We start from the raw sequence: 22,919 nt of genomic DNA, 5'->3' as shown, positions 1-22,919 counted from the left end.
ACTTCCTGTTCCTGTGATAGAGTTGGGCTCTTCAGAGAGAGGTTACTAGGACTTGCTTGTGTATGTTTGATGATTGAAACTCCCTGGTATACTGGAGAAGACATGGTTAATAGGGATAGCACATATTTCACTTTGTTCTTGTGAGTCTTTTATAAGAATCTAAACCAAATATTGAGGCTCTGTTGAGGGTGAGTCAGCTTTTTAAAGAAAAATCATTATTATGGTTAAGGATTTATTCATTATTCTTTGAGATGAGAATTCAACAACCTAGATGCTTACCATTACTTAAATAATTTTAGACAAGTCATTTGACTTCTCTGAGCCTAAATCTTATTTATAAAATGTGTATGATAACATACGCCTACCAAAAGTGTTGAAAGAATTCAGTAAAGCAATGCATGTGAAAATACATAATAAATTTTAAGAATTAAAGTTATATGTGTATTATATACACTGAAAAATTACATATTAATTTTAAGAATTAAAGTTATATATGTATTACATACACTGAAAAATTACATATTTATTAGTTTTTACTTGTTCCACAAAGCAATTGTTGAAGATATGTCTTATGCCATGCTTTGTGCTGAGAACTATGTGAAATATTGAGTCCTTTGCAGGCATGCAGACATTAAAATCATATATAAGTGTCAGAGACCATGCTTTCCATTGAGTACTTGTAAAAGTAGTGTGGAGAACAGATTGGAGGACTAGACCCTGCATTAAAGTAATGATGGATTGTATCATTGTGCTAGTTTAAACATGGTGAATTGAAGGCAGAGATAGAAAAGAAATGGTTATACCAATCCTAAAAAGAACCCTGTGAGATAGGTAATATTATTTCCTTTTCCTGATGAGGAATATGAAGCTCAGGGAGTTTAAATAACATTTGCAGATTTACACTACCAGCAATTAGCAAGGACTGGGTTAGAATCTTGATTCTAAAACCTAAACCTGTACTCTCCGTACCGCAAAGCGACAGCAGAGCTAAGGTTAGGTACTAGGGCCCCTTGTCATGTTTCTGGCCTCTGGGACCCTATAGCCCTTGATGGGAGACAGGCTGGTGATAGACAGTTCCTGGAAAGGCCTGGAGCCTGCATGTGTGAGAAGTTGGCCACAGGAAACAGAAACTTGACTTTACTACATGCCTGCCTTGTGGTTACAAAACTATGAATGGAAGCAAGTCCATTAGTGTGGCTAATGCAGTGTGGTCAAGAAGACTTCATTTCCTGCCCCAGGGAGTATAAGTCTTTAGTGGCAATATGCTTGCAGTCTTGTGAGTGAGTGCTTATTGGGAGTTATCCTCCTGGGAAGGGCGCAGAACTATTGTCTGTCAGAAGATTAGCATGTTAGTGGCAGGAAGTCTTCCAGTTATACATTTACTTTTCAAGCCCATTTTTAGAGGGATTGTGTTTAATAGGTAGAAGAAACTAGAAGAGACTTTGGAGTCATATGGACCCAAGGACATTGATTATGACATTGGGCAATTTTCTTAGAAGTCTTAGTCTTAATTTCCTTACCTGAAAATACAGATAATGATTTTTACTTGGAGGGTTGTTTTTAGCTTTTACTGAGATGAAAGTTCACATAGCACCTGGCACACAGTAAGTGTTGGATTAACAGTGTTGGTGGGAAGGTGGTTGGTTTTTGCTGTTGCTACTGTTGATGTTGTCATTCTTGTTGTTCTTTTCCTTTTTGTTTCCACAAATATTTGCTGCGCCCACTGTGTGTTGGGTCTTGTGCTTTGCATCAGGGATTCTGAATTTTCAAATGACCTCTCAAGCTTCTAGAGATGCAAGGTACTCCAGGTGGAGAGAAGATCAGATCACAGAGTATGTGAAGGAATACAGTGGGAAGGAAGATCATGAGAACTTTAAATGTTGGGCTGAGGAACATCACTAGACAAACAGAAGCCATTTATGACTTTGAGCAGGAGAGAGTGTTACCAAATATGTACCATGTGGAAGATTAATTTGGCCATGTGTACAGAATAAGTCAGCATCACTTTTGAGGGTTCTTATCCTGACTTTGCTACAGAACAGCTGTATTTGCAAGTCACATATCCTTTCTGAATCATGATTTCCTTATCTTTCAAAAGGAGTCAATAGTAATACTTAACTCATAGGGTCTCTGAGGATTAAATGAAATAAACCTGAGAATGCATTTCCTAGTACTTGACACACAGAAGAAAGGGATGGAAAAGTGCCTTGGGAATTCATTTATTTCTATAGACAAAAAGCCTATAAAGCTCTGTTTGATTGATAAATAAATATTAGGGATTTCATCCCCTTTTATAACCTCTCTCTTAATGTGGTCAACTCTGATTTACCTTTCCACACCAAGCTCAAAAAGTCATCTCCCCCTTTATGAAGCCTCTCTACGTTGCCAGATTGAAAGAGTTCTTGCTCTATTTTGTGTTTCTGTAGTGCTTTGTGTGGACTTTTATTAAAGCATACTTTTGGGCAGCCCCAGTAGCACAGCGGTTTAGCACCACCTTCAGCCCGGGGTGTGATCCTGGAGACCCAGGATCGAGTCCTGCTGCGTCGGGCTCCCTGCATGGAGCCCGCTTGTCCCTCTGCCTGTGTCTCTGCCTCTCTCTCTCTATGAATAAATAAATAAATAAATATTTAAAAAAGCATACTTTTTCCTCCCTCCTTCCCTCTCTTCTTCCCTTCCTCCGTTTCTGCCTTCCTGCTTTCAAGAGAGCAAGCAGTAGCAGGGAAGTAGAGGGACGGAGGGCAGAGAGAGGAGGAGAGAGAATCAAGCAGGCTTCATATTCAGTGAGGATCCTGACACAGGGCTTGATCTCATGACCTTGAGATCTTGACCTGAGCCAAAATCAAGAGTCAGACACTTAACAGACTGAGCCACCCAGGCACCCCCAGCACACCTCTTTTATATTGTGAATTTTAAAAGTATTTTTCTCATATAAATATTTTATTGTAGAATGCTTGATCCTCAAACTTTGGCGCATATCAGAATCATCTGAAGCATTTATTAAAACAGAGTTTTCTGATTCAGTATGTCTGGGTGGGGCCTAAAATTTTTAATTTCAACTAAGTTGCTAAATGATGTTGATGCTGCTGGTCTGGGAGTCTCACACTGAGTACACCGCTTTATGTAAATTCTGTAAGGGCTAAGGCTGTATTTTATTCATCTCTGTCTCCTTAGTGTTTAAGGTCTGGTACTGAGTAGTTGCTCAGTAAGTGTTGGGTGACTGATTACACAAAGAATGTACTCTGATTTCAGGTGGCCATTAAGCAGATGAACCTTCAGCAGCAGCCGAAGAAAGAGCTGATTATTAATGAGATCCTGGTCATGAGGGAAAACAAGAACCCAAACATTGTGAACTACTTGGACAGGTATGGAGTGACAAGTCCTGTCAGAGAGATCAGCCTTTGGGACTGATGGATAATGGAATTAGGGGAGGCGGCACCACCAGCACTCTGAACTGCCTCCACTTGAGAATCTCTATGATGCTTGGTTCTCTGTGTCTAACCCTTTTATCCTCCTAGACACCTTTGATTGCTGCACAGTCCTTCTGGGCTAGGTGAACCCTACCACCCTGTAGCTTCTAACAACTGGTCCTAGAACTGTTTGTTCCACCTCGGGGAGGCTTTTCAGCCTATCTGCCAGAGTTAGACATGTAGGTCTTTAAATCCTTCTACATCCCAGATCTTACATTAGCCTGCTCACCCTCCTGAATAACTTCTAATTTGTCTGACCTCTTAAAATTTGACAGTAGTTTCATTGAGATTTGACCAGTATGGAAAGAGTAAGGCTTCTCTTTTGTTTTAAACTATATACAACCTAGTGATTTTGTTGTATACTGTTTTATTTTCAGGAAGCGTGTTTCATTGATGACCTATAGTAAGTTTATAGTGACTTAAAATCTCTGATCCTTTTTTTTTGTCTTAAACTAGTAGTGTAGAACTTTAGGTAACCTTCATTAAATCTCATCTTGATTATTTCAGTCCATTATTCCAGTTTATGAGAATTCTGTTCTTTAACATAGCAAATAGTGGTTGCGGCTAACATTTTTGTTATGCTTTACTTTGCACCAAACACTTTTATGAACAGTATCTCATTGTGAGGTAGGGTTTATTATCTGTATTTTTCTCATGAAGAAACTGAGATTCATAGAGTTACTAATTTGTCCAAGACCAATAAGCCAGTAAGTAGCAAATGAGGGTTTTGAATTTGAATATTCATGGCACCAACATCCATGCCCTTTCCATCATATCATGTTCATTTCTCCTGTATATGAAAAAAGAAAGTGAGATTCTTGCCTGTTTCAGAGACATCACTAGTGGTGACAATATTGAACTAAGTCTTGGATTCTAATTCCTTTATTATTTATATTGCATTGCCAGCTATATTTTCATTTCTGCCAGATTCTGCCAAATTTCTTGTTTTTCATCTAAAACATTGATAAGCTTTAGTTTCTTTAAAGAGGAAAGGAGCTGGACTTTGATCTTCCCAATATATAATGTTGATAATGGTAGCGAATAAAAGCCTTCTTCCTTTCTGGGGAACAATTGTCTCTCCATAATGAGGGTCGCTACTGGCTCTGAAAAGTTCTTTGGAAGTTATTATTCACCTTCCAATCTCTTTGAAGAATGTATTATATAAAGACTATAGCTTGATGAACAAACTACTGAGGGCTGTAAGTGTACCAGATTTGGGCTCAGGATAATGAAAAAAAAAAAAAAAAAAAAGAGTCTCTTATCACTGGAGGTATCTAAACAATAAAATGCATGACTATCTTGTTGAAGGAATTTATATTCTGGGAATAAGATTAGAAGATGTATAAATTTGTTTATCAATTGCGCCTTTGCTGGTGTTTCCAGAGGCTAACACTGTGAAACCAGAAATAAATAAGGCTCAGTCCCTGCCCTTGAAGAGCCCTAGTCTGGTATGGAAAAAAATACTTAGGAGCTCATGTGGGGAGACAGAAATGGATGCCTGTACCCTGAGCGTTAAGTGAAGGTGCTGCAATTGAGAATTTTGGTTTTTGTGAGTTTTCCCAGAAGAGAATTTCATCCATATTTGTTGCAAATATGTGATGTTCTGAGGCTTTACCTTGATACACGATTTTTGAAGGTATCTTGGCACAGTGTGTAGCCACAAAGTTTTTGGGACAACCTGAATCAAGTTGTGCATCATCTTAGCTTTCCCAACAGTGGCATGTTGGGCCCAGGTAAAGAGGCTCTGCCTTGTTGGTGTCCAGGAATAGTCTCCTGGACCCTCATTTTCTTTCCCCAATCAGTCCCAAGCTGATAGACATCTCCTTGACATGCTGGGTGAGAGGACATGAGTATTCTTTGTCAGGGAAGAAATAGGCTCATGGCAGTGGAGAGCTTTTTACCCAGTCCTAAATTATCTTTTGGTCCACGTCCCCACAGTCTTCTCTCTCAAAAGAGATTGTTGAAGAACAACCTAATCTGTCATATATATCCTTCCTGGAAATTAAAAAACTACAAGACTTTCAGTTATAAAGAATATAGACTCTATGGAGAGTACTAGATCCTGAATCAAGAGAATAGGATGCAAATCTTACCCTTTGCTGGAGGCCATTTGTTTTTCTTTATCAGTCCCTCTATCTGCCCAGCAGTAGTTCCAATATCAGGATGACAATAAAATGCCATACCACACTGCTCAAGCCAGTCCAGTATAGACTAGACTTTTCCAGAGCTATTGGAGATACAGGTTCACTCTATGTATATGCTTAGCCTTTGAAACTCAGTGCTATGGATCAATATATTCTATTCCTTCTTACCCTTTTTCTGTACTCCTGTAGTTACCTCGTGGGAGATGAGCTGTGGGTTGTCATGGAATACTTGGCTGGAGGTTCTTTGACAGATGTGGTGACAGAAACCTGCATGGATGAAGGCCAGATTGCAGCTGTCTGCCGTGAGGTAAGGCCAACGGCCAACCAGCCTTGAGCAGGAAGTGGCCTTTATATCGGTGTCTCAAAGTTCTGCATCTGATGGATCTCAACCTGGGCATTGAAGGTGGGAGAAATTAACTGAACTCTCCCATTATTAGTTGTTTTTTTTGTTTTTTTTTTAAGATTTATTTATTTATTCATGATAGAGAGAGAGAGAGAAAGAGAGGCAGAGACACAGACAGAGGGAGAAGCAGGCTCCATGCTGGGAGCCCGATGCGGGACCCAATCCCGGGACCCCAGGATCGCGCCCCAGGCCAAAAGGCAGGCGCTAAACCGCTGAGCCACCCAGGGATCCCCCCATTATTAGTTTTTTGTTAGCTGTTTTGAAATTGCTATCATTATGATCTGTTTTTTAAAGATAACTTTATTCTGATTATAAAAGTATATGCCCATTGTAGAAAAATCAAAATTACATACATATATTATAAAATCACTCAATTTCAACCTTAAAGGTGACTGCTATAAATATTTTGTAATAGTTCTCTCTTTTATGTGGATATATTTTTAATCACCTTTTTATTTTACTTGCCTATTTTCTTCCATGTGCTATGAAGGAAATAAAACAGAAGGTAGTAACAAAGGAGGTACTATTTTAAAATAGGGATGGTTTTGCTGTCGATTTGAATAAAGATCTAAATATACAAAAAAGCAAGCCATGCAAAAATCAGGGTAAAATACTCTCAGGCAAAAGAAATAGAAAATGAAACTCAAGTAGGTATTTTTTTCTCCTCATTGCTATTGAATGTCTAAGGTCTGTAATACCCTTTTGTAATAGGGGGAAAAAACCTCTTTACAAAGCCTCTGTGAGAAGCAGTGTCCTCAGGGGATAGCCACATTTTTAAAAAGTTTTAATTTAAATTTGAGTTAGTTAACATATAGTGTAATAATAGTTTCAGGTGTACAATATAGTGATTCAGTACTTCATATATCACCCAGTGCTCATCATAACAAGTGCATTAATTAATCCTCATCCCCTTTTTAACTCATTCCCTTGTCCAACTCCCTTCTGGTAACCATCAGTTCATTCTCTAGTTAAGAGTCTGTTCCTTGGTTTGCTCCCCCCCCCCTTCCATGTTTGTTTTGTTTCTTAAATTCTACATATGAGTGAAGTTACACACTATTTGTCTTTCTCTAATTCACTTATTTCACTTAGCATAATTCACTAGTTCAATCCACACTGTTGCACAAATGGCAAATTTTCATTCTTTTTATGGCTGATTAATATTCCATTGTGTGTATGTATGTAGGTATCCATTCATCAGTTGGTGGACATTTGAGCTCTTTCCATAATTTGGCTAGTGTAGATAATGCTGCCATAAACATCAGAGTGCATGTATCTCTTTGAATTAGTACTTTTGTATTGTTTGGGTAAATATTTAGTAGGCAATTGCTAGATGGTAGGGTAGTTCTGTTTTTAACTTTTTGAGCAACCTCCATACTGTTTTCCAGAGTTACCAGACTAGTTTGCATTCTCACCAATAGTGCAAGAGGGTTTCCCTTTATCCACATCCTTGCCAATACCTGTTGTTTCTTTTGTTGTTGATTTTAGCCATTCTGATAGGTGTGAGGTGATATCTCAATGTAGTTTTGATTTGTATTTCTCTTTTGATCAGTGATGTTGAACATCATTTCATGTGTCTGTTGTCCATTTATATTTCTTTTTTTTAAGATTTTATTTATTTATTCATGAGAGAGAGAGAGAAAGAGGCAGAGACACAGACACAGACACAGGCAGAGGGAGAAGCAGGCTTCCCACAATGAGCCCGATGTGGGACTTGATCCCGGATCCCGGATTCTGGGATCATTCCCTGAGCCGAAGGCAGACACTCAACCGCTGAGCTTCCCAGGCGTCCCCTTTATATTTCTTCTTTGGAAAAATGTCTATTCATGTCTTCTCCTATGTTTTAATTGTTTTTATTTTTGGGGGGTGTAGAGCTTATTATGTTCTTTACATATTTTTTATATTAACCCTTCATCATTTGCAAACGTCTTCTCCCATTTCATAGGTTGTCTTTAGTTTTGTTGATTGTTTCATTTGCAATGCAGAAGCTATTTTTTATGAAGTCGCAATAGTTTATTTTTGCTTTTGTTCCCTTGTCCCTGGAGACATATCTAGAAAGAAGTTGCTATGGCCGATGCCAAAGAGGTTACTACCTGTGTTCTCCTCTAGCATTTTTATGGTTTCATGTCTCATATTTTGGTCTCTAATCAGTTTTGAATTTATTTTTATGTATAGTGTAAGAAAGTGGTCCAGTTTCATTCTTTTGCCTGTTGTGGTCCAGTTTTCCCAACACCATTTGTTGAAGAGACTGTCTTTTTCCTATTGGATATTTTTTCCTGCTTTGTGGAAGATTAGTTGACTATATAGTTCTGGGTTTTCTTTTCTGTTCCATGATCTGTGTGTCTGTTTCTTGTGCCTCTACCGTACTGTTTTGATTACTACAGGTTTGTAATATAACTTGCAAGCTGGAATTGTGATGTCTTCAGCTTTGCTTTTTTCTTTCTCAGCTTGCTTTGGCTATTTGAGACCTTTTGTGGTTCCATACAAATTTTAGGATTGATTGTTCTAGCTCTGTGAAAAATGCTATTGGTATTTTGATAGAGATTGCATTGAATGTGCAGATTACTTGGGGTAGTACAGACATTTTAACAATATTTGTGATTTCAATCCAGGACCATGGAGTAACTTTCCATTTCTTTGTGTCATCTTCAATTTCTTTCATTAGTATTTTAGAGTTTTCAGAGTATAGTAGGTCTTTCATCTCTTGGTTAAGTTTATTCCAAAATCTTAGACTTTGGTGCAATTATAAATGGAGTTGATTCCTTAATTTCTTTTTCTTCTGCTTCATTATTGGTATGTAGAAATGCAACAGATTGCTGTACATTGATTATATATCCTGCAACTTTATTGAATTTATGCATCAGTTCTAGCAATTTTTTGGTGGGGTCTTTTGGGTTTCCCATATAAAGTATCATGTCATCTGCAAATATAGTGAAAGTTTGACTCCTTCCTTACTGATTTGGATGCCTTTTATTTCTTTTTGTTGTCTGACTACTGTGGATAGCCATATATTTTTTTGTATTTCTAGCAAGACCTGAGCTGAGGTCAAGAGCCAGATGCTCAACTGACTGAGCCACCCAGACACCCCAGCCATATTTTTATTAGAGCAAGAAGATGAAGAAAATATTCAGAGTAGTTGAGGATATTGGGTGTTTTGCTGACTGGAACTTTCCAGTAGCCCAATAATAGAGTTTGGGAGTTAAGGAAAGAGGAGAAGCTTAGGTTCAGAGTATTAACAGGGTTAAATTTAATAGTATGATAGGGTCTGATGATTTAAGATCTGGAGGCATTCAGATGAAATAATGTAGTTGTATATTTAATTAACGTTAGGAAAAGTAAAGCCGTATAAAATCAGTTTCATCCTAGAAAATATCACCTTTTCATTAAAAATCCAAGGATCTAGAACACACACACACACACACACACACACACACACACACACAGGTTAAGAATTAATACAAGCCCAGGACTCTTAGGAGCTGTGGCTTCTTTTCTCTGCTGTACTGCTAATGCAGTGTTTCTCAATTTTTTTGTCCTCTCTCTCCTAAGGAGTCTTTTAACACATTTTTTCCTAATCACATTCCCCCCATGAAGTATTAATACCATAGATATACTGCATATCTGTTTATATATTGTGGCCCTTTGGAAAGCCACATACCACAATAATGTCTAAAATATTTTTCAGGGCAGCCCTGGTGGCTCAGCGGTTTAGCGCTGCTTTCCATCCAGGGCCTGATCCTGCTTTCCATCCAGGGCCTGAACTGACTTTCACTGGTTGAGGATACATGCATATATGTACTTAAGGAAATCAATTTGCCTCAACTTATTTATCTTTAAAATGGGAATTCAGTGTGTGTGTGTGTGTGTGTGTGTGTGTGTGTGTGTGTGTGTGTACACATACCTTAGGGGTGCCATATGGATCAAAAAGCCCTTGGAAAAAATTTTAAATATTACATAATTTTAAAAATACTATTATTTTTATTATTTTTTAAAGATTTTATTTACTTATTCATGAGAGACACAGAGAGAGAGGCAGAGACACAGGCAGAGGGAGAAGCAGGCTCTCTGTGAGGAGCCTCATGTGAGACTCGCTCCTGGATCCCAGGATCACTCCCTGACCCGAAGGCAAACGCTCAACTGCTGAGCCACCCAGGCGTCCCTAAAAAATATTAAATAGTACGTAAATCATCCCCCTTTTAAAAAAGTTTTATTGAGATATAATTCATATTACCATATAATCCACCCATTTTAAAGTATATAATTTAATGGTTTGTGATATATTGAGCTGTACAGCCATCACCATAATCAATTTTAGAACATTTTCATCACTCCCCTCCTCCAAAAAACTCCTTACCCATTAGCAGGTACTGCCCTACCCACCCCACTTCTCAGCCTTCCCAGCCCTATGTAACCACTAATCTATTTTCTGTCTCTATAGATTTACTTATTCTGGACATTTCCTATAAATGGAATCATAAAATAAATGCTCGTTTTGTCACTCGTTTATTTTCCTTAGTGTATTTTGAAAGTTCATCCATATTATAGTATATATTAGTGCTTCATTCTTTTTATTAAAATATAGGATTGCACTTATTTATCATCCATTAATTGATGGATATTTGGGTTATTTCTGCTTTTTGGTTATTATGAACAATGCTACGTACTTGTATTTTTGGATGAATGTTTTCATTTCTCTTGTATATATGCCTAGGAGTGGAACTTCTGCTCATACAGCAACTCTGTGCTTGTTTGAGAAATGGTCAAACTGTTTTCCAAAGTGGCCATACCATTTTATGCTCCCACAATGTATAAGGGTTCTAATTTCTTGAAATCAATTTTTTAATATAATTCTTGACATCCAAAGGCCAGGGCCTCCAGCAGCCTAAGGAAAACAACTCTTTTTCAGAGAAATGCTACTTCTGAATATTGGTTTGTTCTTAATTTAGCCATTAGTATGTTCTTAGTGAAATATTAATTTGAGAACATTTAAATAGTATTTTCCAATTGGTTTGTATCTTTAGTGTTTTTTAGGTGGTGGAAGCTTCTAAAATTTTAGCTTTGTGTTACGGACTTAAACTAGTAGATTTAGTAGCAAACTTGAGATGATCTTTTCTAATCCCCACATTTTACAGATGGGGAAACAGTAACTTAGAGTAAGTGATTTGTTTAGAATGATATTGTTAGGTAGTGGAAGAATCAAGCATTTTCATTGTTCCATTCAGTCTCTGTGTTACTCATTCTGCCTGCTAATTATACATGTTTTCCAAGGTTCTTTTCTTTCTCCTCTTACCTTCTATAACATTTGCCAGTTCCAACCATTCCTATAACTTAAAGAAAATCACCTGGTTACAAATGACTCATAAATATTTATCTCAAGTCCAGATCTCTGTATAGAAGTTAAGACTCATATGTTCATTGTCTACTGAACATTTGTCTGCAAATGTTTGTAGGTATGTAAAATTGAACATACCCAAAACAGGACAAATTGTCTCCTCACCAAAAACATTTCTCCTGACTTCACTGTTTCTAATATGACTTCATATGTCTCAGATATGACTGTTTTTGTCACTTTCCTTCAGTTTTATTTTTACAAAATCATTTCCATTCTTCCTCAGTAGTTTTGCTTGGGCCTCTCAGGTTCTTTGTTAAAGATCTAATATTTGGTTAAAAAAAAAAACAAAACCAAAAACCCCACAAAATTCCAAAATACATTAGAGGAACTTCTGTACTTAAAGAAAACTATTATAAGATGTATTATAATAAGGTATATTATAAAAAAGGCATAAAGCAGCACCAAGTTGGAAGAGTGCTTAGCTAGCCAGGAGATGGGAGACTAGGCTGTAGACCTGCCTTGCTACAGATTTAGAACAATTTCTTTACTCACTGGGACCTCACTTTGTCATAAAATGAGGAGGTTGGATTAGTTGATTTTCTCTAAGTCTTCATTTGTAAGTCCTTTCTCTCTCCCTTGCCCACCCACTTCAACAGTGCCTGCAGGCTTTGGAGTTTCTGCATTCGAACCAGGTCATTCACAGAGACATCAAGAGTGACAACATCCTGTTGGGAATGGATGGCTCTGTCAAGCTAAGTGAGTAGGAGTGATGATACTTCTCTTCCTGATGGGACCCTGGTGGGGGGGGGGGGGGGGCTAATCATGTAACTGTAGCTACAGGACTCAGTAAAAGGGGGTGGGTGGGGAAGAGACTTCAGCAGTGTCTTTACTTACAGGCACACCTTGGAGATATTGCAGGTTAGTTCCAGACCACTGTAGTAATACAAACCTTGTGATAAAGCAAGTCAAATGAAATTTTCCCAGTGTATATAAAAGTTATATTTGCACTATATTATAGTCAGTTAAGGGTATAATAGCATTATGTCTAAAAAAAATGTACACACCTTAATTAAAAAGAATACTTTTTAAAAAAAAGAGTTATTTATTTATTTATTCACGAGAGACACAGAGAGAGAAAGAGAGGCAGAGACATAGGCAGAGGGAGAAGAGAAGCAGGCTCCCTGCAGGAAGCCTGGTGCAGAACTCGATCCGGGATCCCAGGATCACTCCCTGAGCCCATTCAACTGCTGAACCACCCACGTGTCCCAAAAAAATACTTTATTGCTAAAAAATGCTAACCATTATATGAGCTTTCAGTGAGTCATAATCTTTGTGCTGGTCTTGCCTCCATGTTGATGGCTGCTGATTCATCAGGGTCATGGTTGCTGAAGCCTGGGGTGGCTGTGGTAATTTCTTAAAATAAAACAATAATGAGGTTTGCTGCATCAACTTCCATTTCACAAATGATTTCTTTGTAGCACGCGATGCTGTTTGATAGCATTTTACCCACAGTAGAACTGCTTTCAAAATTGGAGTCAATCCTTTCAAACCCTGCTTTACCAATTTAGTTTATGTAATATTTTGAATGCTTTGTGTCATTTCAACCATCTTCACAACATCTACACCAGGAGCAGATTCCTTCTCAAGAAACCATTTTCTTTGCTCATCCATGAGAAGCCACTCCTCATCTGTTCAAGTTTTATCATGAGATTGTGGCAATTCAGTCACATCTTCAGGCCCCACTTCTCATGCTAGTTCTCTATCTATTTCCACCATGTCTGCAGTCAGAATATACACATTTATCAATTTAAGTTTCCCATCTTTTATAGGTATAGTTCCTGGTGTCCCAAAACAGTTACATTAGAAACATCAAAGATCACTGGTCACAGATTATCATAACGAATATTATAATAATAATGAAAAAGTTAGGGGCACCTGGGTAGCTCAGTGGTTGAGCATCTGCCTTTGGCTCAGGTCATGATCCTGGAGTCCTGGGATTGAGTCTTGCATTGGGCTTCCCACAGGGAGCCTGCTTCTCCCTCTGCCTATGTCTCTGCCTCTCTCTCTGTGTCTGTCATGAATTAAAAAAAGAAAAAAAAGTTAGAAAACATAACACAGAGACATGAAGTGAGTAAATGCTGTTGGAAAAAATGGCACTGACAGACTTGCTGATCACAGAGTTACCACAAACCTGTGATATGCAATAAAATGAAGTATGTCTTTATTTCCTGAGATAGGCAGGCTCTTTATATTACTCAGTACTTTACAGGGTGTGATTTATTTTGTTCATTCATCTATATATTTAACCAAAAAATTTACTGAATGCCCACTCTCTGCTAGGTCCTGTGCTGGGCACCAAGGATACTTTTGCCAGTTTTCAAGTAGCTCTTATTCCAGTACTGAAGACATGAAATACGTGATTACAAAATAGAGTTCAGTGTAATTTCTTTGATTCATTCATTCAGTAAACTTTTATCAAATGTCTGTTATACTTGGGCCCTCTAGGAATAAAAAAAAATGAATAAGAAGACATAGTCCTTCCTATCAAAGGCCTCATAATTTAAATAAACACATAATTACAATTTAATGTGAATGAACTATAAGCAGAACATTTTATTCAAAAGTGTAAGGACCAATAATCCAAACAGGTGTGTTACAGGTAGATGGGCAGCTATGGGAAGATTGTTAGCAATCTTTGTCCAGAGGCACAGGTTGAGAAACTGATTAAAGCAGGGCCATGCTTGGGGTTTAAGTCTGGGACTCATGCCCAGGAAATAAAGCAAGGACCTCAATTGCCAGATTCTAAGGCATGGGAATGGTCTTCAAGAAGAAAGCAGAATTGGGGCAAGTAATCGAGGCCAAACTGGGCAGCTTAGATTTTAATGCCTATTTCTTCTAGTTTGAGGAGTAGTAGGAGGCCAGAAATGATATTTCTTCCTGCTTGTTTTCAAGGTTAAATAGAGAACAGGCTAAGAGCTGGTCATGAAGGTGGCAGTCACGTGATTCTAGCCCTGGAGAGACAAGGGATTGCAGTGGCTGAGAGTCAGGCAGAACTTGACATCTAGAGATAGGCACATAATCAGTACTTATGGAAGGAATATCCTAAATATAAGTCCATTCCTTCTTTTCTTTTCTTTTTCTAGCTGATTTTGGATTCTGTGCCCAGATCACCCCAGAGCAGAGCAAACGGAGCACCATGGTGGGAACTCCATACTGGATGGCACCAGAGGTTGTGACGCGGAAAGCCTATGGGCCCAAGGTTGACATCTGGTCCCTGGGCATCATGGCCATCGAAATGATTGAAGGGGAGCCCCCATACCTCAATGAAAATCCTTTGAGAGTGAGTGTTATTAGTCCCATTTCAAGATGTTTGGGCTATTGTCTTTAGTCCCAGGAAATGGGACTTGGACTATTCCCAACGTCTTCAACCTGGATCTGCTTTTCTGGATAAAACTAGGCACTGTTGGATTTCAAATAAATATAAATACTCAAAGAAAAGAGATATTAATAGTCATTTATTCAACAATTATTTGAGTTCCTATAATGTAAAAGAAACTGTTCTAATGCTATGAAAAAATTAATATATAGTAACAGAAGGTAAGTACTGTGGAAAAAAAGCTAAGAGGCTTAAGAGAGAGTAACTGGGAAAGAGGGAGAATTGTGCTATTTTATTTCGAGTAGAGAAGGAAGTCCTCTCATAAATTACTTGAGCAGGAACCTGAAGGAGCAAGCCATGAAATTAATCTGATGCAAGGGTTTCCCAGGTATCAAGTATACAAAGGACTTGATTTAAGAACACACTCGTTGTATCCTGAAGAAAACCAAAGAGGCCAATGTCCCTGAGTGAGTGAACAGGGTGGAGGATAGTAAACAAGGTCAGGGAACTAGCAGGGGGCCGAATCGGGTAAGACCCTGTGACCATTGTGAGAACTTGGCTTTTATTCTGTAAGAGATTGGAAGCCATTTGAGGATTTTGAGCTGAGGAGTAGTATAACCTAATTTATGTTATAAATTAACCATTTTGACTGCTTTTATGGAAAACGGACTGAAATACTATGATAATCGTTCAGATAAGAATGGTGGCTTGGACTGTATTGGTGGTGTATTTTATAGTAATAAAGAGTGGTTAAAGTCAGGAAATACCTTGAATATACAGCTGACAAGATGAAATAGGTATCAGAGAAAGAGGAATCAACAATGCCTGTAAGATTTTGGGCCCTAACTGCTGAAAAAATTAAGTGCCATTTACTGAGATGGTTGAAGAGCAGGTAAAATGGGATAACCAAGTTGGTTTTGAATGTGATGATTTGAAATGTTTATTAGACATCCAAGTGGAGATATTGAATAGAATTGGGCATATGAGTCTGGAGTTCAAGGGTGAGAGGTCAGGGCTATAAATTTGTCAGGAGGTAGTATATCGTTCGTTTACTTAAAGCATAGAAGATTGATGCAATCACTCACCAGGAAATAAGAGTTAAGTATTGAGCCCTGGGGTACTCTCAGGCTTACAGGTTGGAAGAACTAGCAAAGTAGACTAAGGAGTAGCCTTATTAGTAGGAGGAGAACTGAGTGAAGTGTGTGCTGAAGGCCAAGACAACGAAGTGTTCACAGAAGAAGGATGGACCACCATGTAAAATGTCACTAATAGATCATATAAGACTGAGAAATAAACATTAGATTTGCCAATGTGGAGGTTAGTGATGAGCTTGACAGTCAGTATCAGTGGAGTCATAGCAATGAAATGAAAGCCTGATTAAAGTAAATTTATCAGAAGGGAAGAAGTTGTTGAGATGGCATGTGAAGCAGTTGTATTGTTTAAGAAATTTTGCTGTTAAGGGAACAGAGAAATGGAGCAGGAACTTGAGGGTTTTGGTTTTATTTTTTTAAGATGATATTATTTTTAACATGTTTGTGTTGCTGATAAGAATAATGTAGTGGAGAGGAGGAATGTAGTCATATACAAGAGAGAAGTGATACCTGTAGGAGTGATATCCTTAAGTACATGAGAAGTGTTGGATCAAATATTGAAGGAAAGAGTATGAGATTCGAGTATGGACAATTTATCCATTATAATAAGAGAGGGAAGGTAGAGTATATGAACACAAATGCAAATAGTAATTTTGGTCATGGGCAGATAAGAGAATTATTCTGATGGCTTTTATTTTCTCATTTCTTGGAACCTTCCATCCAGTGCAGGAATCGTGTGTATTTTGGTGTTGATATGTGGTCTTATCTTAACTGGTTACCTCTTGGATAGCTCTGATTATTGGAAAGTGCTTCAGTGTACCAAACTGAAACTGCCCAAAGGTCCCAGCTTTGCCCTCTGATTCTACATACCATCTTGCCCCATCTTACAGTGGCCTATTGAAGATGATGATCAGTAGGGTGTGATAGAAATAAAACTGGAATCACATTAGAATCAGAGGACATAAGCTCATATGAATAACTTGGTCCCAGGCATATTTCTTCATGTTTCTGGACTTTATCTGTGAAATGAGGATGATGATTCTTGCCTGGTCTATTATTCATATTTATTGTGGTCTTTAAATGAGATAGTGTTTGTGTAAATACTTTATGAATTAAAGTGCTGAGTGCTTTTTTAAAAAAAATCACCTGTCTCATAAGATTGTTCATGTTAGGGGACAGGGAGGTAACAGGGAAACATATTGTTGCTTTATGGAACACTTTATTTTTATATTCCTCTCTTATTAGAAGAAAACAGTTCTTAGGTGACTAAGGTGAAGACATCAGGAGTAATTTCCTCCAGCAAGTGGCAGATAGGTGTTTAACTAACCAGGCTAAGTGAATAAGTGAATAATAAACCCTTTAGATCTATAATCAAGAATAATAATAAACCCATGGGTCTGGAACACACTTTATAAGTTTATAAGTGCTTTCCAAAATACTATCTTGTTTTATTTTTACAGACCTGTAAGATAGGTTACTATTCTCATCCCTATTTTACAGATGAGGAATTTGGAAGTTCACTGGCTTGCATGTGGTCACATGGCCTTTTAAATGTTAACTCTGATCCTTAGGTCGTTTTCTTTCCAGTATACCAAAGCTACTCTTTGTGTCCTAAAGGCATAAAGCAGCTGACCATCTTTCTAGAGGACAGGTCTAGGCACTTAAGAACTCCCGCTAGAGCTTAAGGTGATTCTCCCATTTGTATTGCCAGGCCTTGTACCTCATTGCCACCAATGGGACCCCAGAGCTTCAGAACCCAGAGAAGCTGTCAGCTTTCTTCCGGGACTTTCTGAACCGCTGTCTTGAGATGGATGTGGAGAAGAGAGGTTCAGCTAAAGAGCTGCTGCAGGTAATTGTCTCTATGCAGGGAAGCTCCAAATTCAAGAGATCACTAAACCAAGACTTTTTTGCTTCATTTTTGTCTGTAAGGCACTAGTAGGCTTCTTTCCTACACTTCCCACACTCAATTTATATTCCTAGTTCCCTAACTGCCTTTATCTCTGGACCTTTGTTCATATTATTCCCTGAGGCTCTTCCTCAGTCTGTTAAATTCTGTACATGTTCATAGACTTAGCTTAAAAATCTACTTTTTGAGCTCCTGTTGAACTTTGCCTGTAACTTTCATCAGCACTTCTTTTGTTTTGCCTGAATTAGAGTTTTGGGGACCCTGGAGTCGCGGGTTTACCAAGCTTTTTATACTTCCACCTGCTTAGTCCTGAAATTACATAATTATTTCACACGGTTGCAAAAACTGCTTTTAGCAGGCCACCACACAAGTATCACATTCAGCTTTATGATGGTGATTAATCTGTAGGCATGCATAGTTGGTTACTTTATTATGAGGACCAAGAGCAAGTTAGCAAGGCAGGGCATACCTACTGTGTTAAAGTTAGTTACGAATGACTCTGTCTTTCCCACTAGATTATAACTTCTATCTTTTTAATTTCTGGGTCTCCTCTTATACCTAGGACCTTAGAAAAGGTATTCAGAAAATATTTATTGAATTGAATGAAATTACTTAAAAGTATTCACTTTCACTGAAATGCTACCTTCTAGAACATATTTAACATCTCTTTGTAGTCAAGGTTATGGATTTACAGAGCACTGGTCCATTAGATTTGAGATTTGGGCTCTACCAACTGTAACCCATTAGTCTCTAGGATTCTTTGGGACTGAAAATACCTTGTATCAGGCAATACCATATAGGTTCCCTTTGCCTTCCATATGCGATTTGCTCTGGAAATCCTAGGCATGGGAAAATAATTCAGATAGTACTCTAAGCCTATAATTGGTGAAGATATTGTTAATTAGGTACCAAATTATAATTGAAAGATTAGTGCCCTCTAGAGTTTTCTTCCTGTGACACCTAAGTAACAATAAATGCATTATATTGAATCTTTACCACACTGTAGGCACTGAGTGCTTTATATTTTCATCTGTTCTTTATGACCACCCTGTGATTTATAGGTTCTACTATTCCCATTTTTATAGGTGGGCAAGTGAGGTTTCAAGTGTTTGGTGACTTTTCCATGATTATGTAGCTAATATGCAGTGGACCCAGGGTGTTTTTTGTTTTTTTTTTTTTAAGATTTTATTTATTTATTCATGAGAAGCACAGAGACACAGGCAGAGACACAGGCAGAGGGAGAAGCAGGTTCCATGCAGGGAGCCTGATGTGGGACTCGATCCCGGGATCCAGGATCATGCCCTGGGCCGAAGGCAGACGCTAAACCGTTGGGCCGCCCAGGGATCCCGGACTCAGGGTTTTAACCCATGTCTATTTGGCTCTCAAGTGTATATGCTCTTGGCCACTGCTCTTTTGTCTCAGACAGTGCTAGAACTGAAAGGGCTTTAGGGCTTATCTCTTATACTTTATTATACGGAGTAGGAAACTGAGGCCTCCCAGGTGGATCTTGGATCACGCTGCTTTCTCAACCCAGAGGGAAGTTACAGAAACATGTGATTTGTTAACAATGGCTCTTAAACTTGTTACTGTACATTGTAAATATTCAAAACCATGATTTTGGGTATCTTTTTTGGGGGGGTGGTATCTTAAATCACAAAAGCTTCACATCTGTTTCTCCTGTGGGAACACATGTATGGACAAAAATACCTAGGGTATTATGTTAGAATTTGTATCTTTACGATTTAGTCAAAATCTTTTACTTGAATCTTTCATATTAATTTCTTGTTTTCAGTGCCTTTTTATATCCTGTCTCTGTCCGAAAAGAACATGAAGCAACTTCCAACAATGAATGTGTATATATACCTATATGTGCCTATATAATATACAATATGATTAATAAAAAGGACTTATAAGAATGGCAGAAGATCAAATACGCTAATCATCTGAGTTAGGTTTGTTTAAACATCAAATTTGGTTCTCAGTTTCCTGGTGACTAGGACAGAAAGGAAATGTGATAGCTTCTATATTTCTTATCAAATGGAAAAACATAACATCCTCAAGACACAAAGCCTTTTTACTACTAAATGTAAGAAAAATCATTTTTAGTTAAGAGGCTCTGAGTTACATAATGAATTGTTTTCCATAACAATTTTGCTGAAAATGTAGATGCAGTTTTCATACAGTGTTTTCTCCAAAATGGTCTTCTTTAATAGTTGGGGGTGTGGCCCAAAGTATAGCCCAGTAAAAGTGATCTGGGAAAGGACCAAGCTATTGAAGGCTTTATTGGATTCAAAGAGAGAATAATAAATCCCTAGATCAGTGCTCCTGAAATGCAGTATTACAATATACCATTGGGTCATGATCAGTCAATACCTTTCCCCAGAGATGATTATTCCAATTATCATCATTTAGTCATACCTAATATAAAACGGAATCATACAGTATGAAATCTCTCTTGTCTGGCTTCCTTCACTCAACATAATGTCTGTGAGATTCATCCATTGTCAGTGTATCAATTATTCATTCTTTTAGATTGCTGTGTGATTTTCAGTATAGTATTATAAAATACAACATTTCATTCTTTCATTCTCTTAGACATTCTTTTTAGTTTTGACTGTTGTAAGTAAAACTGCTATGAATGTTCTTGATTGTGTCTTTTGGTGGATACACAAGCTCATTTCTTTTGGAAATATACCTGCAAGTGGAAATGCTGGGATATAACATAGATGTGTGTTTAAGTTGTAGGTAGATACTGCCCAACAGCTTTGCTTTCCAAAATGGTTCTTTAGCTTTTAAAGATGTCATTCAACTTGGGGATGATTTGAAGCTTTCCAGGCAGCACCTTGTGCAAATATGGATGCCCCTAACATCTTATGATGGTTACTGAGGAAGAATGGTAAATAGTCATGCATCTTTGCTCTTTTTTTTCTTTCTAGCATCAGTTCCTGAAGATTGCCAAGCCCCTCTCCAGCCTCACTCCACTGATTGCAGCAGCAAAGGAGGCGACCAAGAACAATCACTAAAACCACGCTTCCTCCAGCCTCATTGTGCCAAGACTTCTGTGAAATAAATGCTCATTTTAGAAATTCCAACCCCTGATGCCCTCTCTTCCTTGCCTTGCTCCTCCCATTTCCTGGTCTAGTGCTCTCATGACTTTGACCCTTAAAAACCATGTGTCCAGCGTTGAAGAGAACTGCAACTGACTAATCAGATGATGGCCATTTCTTAATAAGGAATTTTCTCCCAATTTGTGGTTATGAGGGTGATTTATGATCAAGGGCTTATATCAATAAATCCTCGGACTCCTGTTTCTACACAGCAAAATCTTCTCTTCCCACCCCAGTCTCACACCCTCCAGTCAGCTCTTGACTCTCTAAATTTTTGGCTTTATAATATTCAATTTGTTATCAGTTGAGATTTCTTTAGTGCTTGCTTTTCTGAGACTGAACTGCCCAAACACCTATCGTACTTGAAAATTGGAACAGTGTGAGGAGTGCCGTGATAATTTGCCGGGGACATGAAATGGCTCATCTTCCTGGACCATGGCTTTGGCGCAGCTGATCCTGATATGGGAGAGAAAGCTACCATGTTTTTTCTGTGTGTGTGCTTCTAGCAGCTATTTGGGAGGATCTTCAACTAGTAGTGCTCCCCATGCTATTTCTTGTGAAAAGTTCTTGGCTATGTAGCGGCTTTTGACTCCCTACATCCCCTAGGCTGCTGCCCCAATTCTGTCTTTGTTTAGAACATTGAGAGGTTTCCTAGGGCACATGCTGGGTGAGAACAGTGTGAGAAGTCAGGGGAAAAAATTTAGCTGCTTTTAGAACAAAGCTAGGTATCAACCTCTGTCCAGCTGTACCCTGTGTGTTGTTTCAAGAACTCAGTCTCTTTTTCCATCTGGGATAAGAAGCTGAAAGATTAACTTAGATCTTCGGATGGCCTGAGTTTTTGGGCCAGAGGGAAGGATCTCCAACTCTGAAACTATGTGTTAGTTTTGGATGGATTTGGCTACTTGATAAGATACTCTGCCAGCTGTGAGGGGACCCTGTTTTTACAATGCATGGCCAAGCTCTCTGCAAATGGAAATGCTTGCACTGGGTGTTGGGGATGTTTGCTACCTCCTGCTATCTTTGTGGTTTTGGTCCTCCCACTATGATAGGACCTCTGGCCAGCATTGTGGCTTGTCATGTCAGTCCCATTGGCTACCTTGTCATGCTGTGAGGTACCACTGCCTCTTGCGGCACAAGTTTTATTTCCTTCAATAAAAGGAGATGAAAATATTCTGCTTGGAGTATGCCTCTTTTCCTTTCCCCCTTTCTTTTCTAGTTTTTAATTTTGAAATAATTTCAAACTTAAGTAAACTTAAATATGTGTGTGTGTGTGTGTGTATATATATATATAAAATAAATATGTATATATATTTTTTCTTCCTGAATGATTTGAGATTAAGTTGCAGTAAGATGCCCCTTTACCACTATGTGCTTCAGGGTGTATTTTTTCTTAACCCTTTAATTTTAATTATAAACTAAGAGAAATGGGCCAAAAATGCTTATATATTATAAGGTATTGAAGGCTCAGGCAAGTATGGAAACTGAGAAGTCCCTTGATCCACATCTTCAAGTTGGAGGCCCATGAATGCCAGGGATGTAGTTCAAAGGCCTGAGAGCCAGAGAGCCAGTGGTCAGATGCCAGTCAGTCTGATGTGTAAACCAGGAGCACCCAGGGCAGGAGGTCATTGCAGCAGCACACTCCACTTTTTTGTTCCATGCAGGTCTTCAACTAATCTGATGATGCCCGCCCAGCCAGGGTCTTCTGCTTTACTCAGCCTGCCAATTCATATGCTAATCTCTTCTGGAAACACCCTCACAGACACACTCAGAAATAATGTTTAACCAGATACTGGGGATCCCTGGGTGGCGCAGCGGTTTGGTGCCTGCCTTTGGCCCAGGGCCTGATCCTGGAGATCCGGAATCGAATCCCACATCGGGCTCCCGGTGCATGGAGCCTGCTTCTCCCTCTGCCTATGTCTCTGCCTCTCTCTCTTTCTCTCTCTGTGACTATCATAAATAAATAAAAAAAAAATTAAAAAAAAAAACAGATACTGGGCATCCCATGGCTCAGTGAAATTGACACAGAAAGTTAACTATCACACACTCCATCCCCACCCCCAGGTGAAGGAGATAACTCCAGTAGGGAGTAAGTGAGC

The 22,919-nt window shown here is 38.5% G+C and overlaps 1 protein-coding gene across 3 annotated transcripts in view; it reads left to right on the top strand.

Annotated features, from left to right (window-relative positions):
* PAK1 (p21 (RAC1) activated kinase 1) overlaps window positions 1–21,993 on the top strand; it is a 143,802-nt gene extending 121,809 nt beyond the window's left edge. For all 3 annotated transcript variants that reach the window (XM_072794755.1, XM_072794757.1, XM_072794756.1), the window contains 6 exons: window positions 3,250–3,362; window positions 5,801–5,918; window positions 12,000–12,099; window positions 14,487–14,683; window positions 17,522–17,659; window positions 20,653–21,993. In XM_072794755.1, coding sequence (XP_072650856.1) covers window positions 3,250–3,362; window positions 5,801–5,918; window positions 12,000–12,099; window positions 14,487–14,683; window positions 17,522–17,659; window positions 20,653–20,739 — 753 coding nt within the window. In that variant the 3' untranslated portion in view covers window positions 20,740–21,993. The remainder of the gene's footprint in view (window positions 1–3,249; window positions 3,363–5,800; window positions 5,919–11,999; window positions 12,100–14,486; window positions 14,684–17,521; window positions 17,660–20,652) is intronic.
* The last annotated feature ends 926 nt before the right edge of the window (window positions 21,994–22,919 follow it).

Source organism: Canis lupus, chromosome 23, assembly GCF_048164855.1.
Source record: "Canis lupus baileyi chromosome 23, mCanLup2.hap1, whole genome shotgun sequence".
NCBI classification, from domain to species: domain Eukaryota; kingdom Metazoa; phylum Chordata; class Mammalia; order Carnivora; family Canidae; genus Canis; species Canis lupus.
The sequence above is the reverse complement of the archived record's forward strand: the minus strand, read 5'-3'. Positions and strand labels throughout refer to the sequence as shown.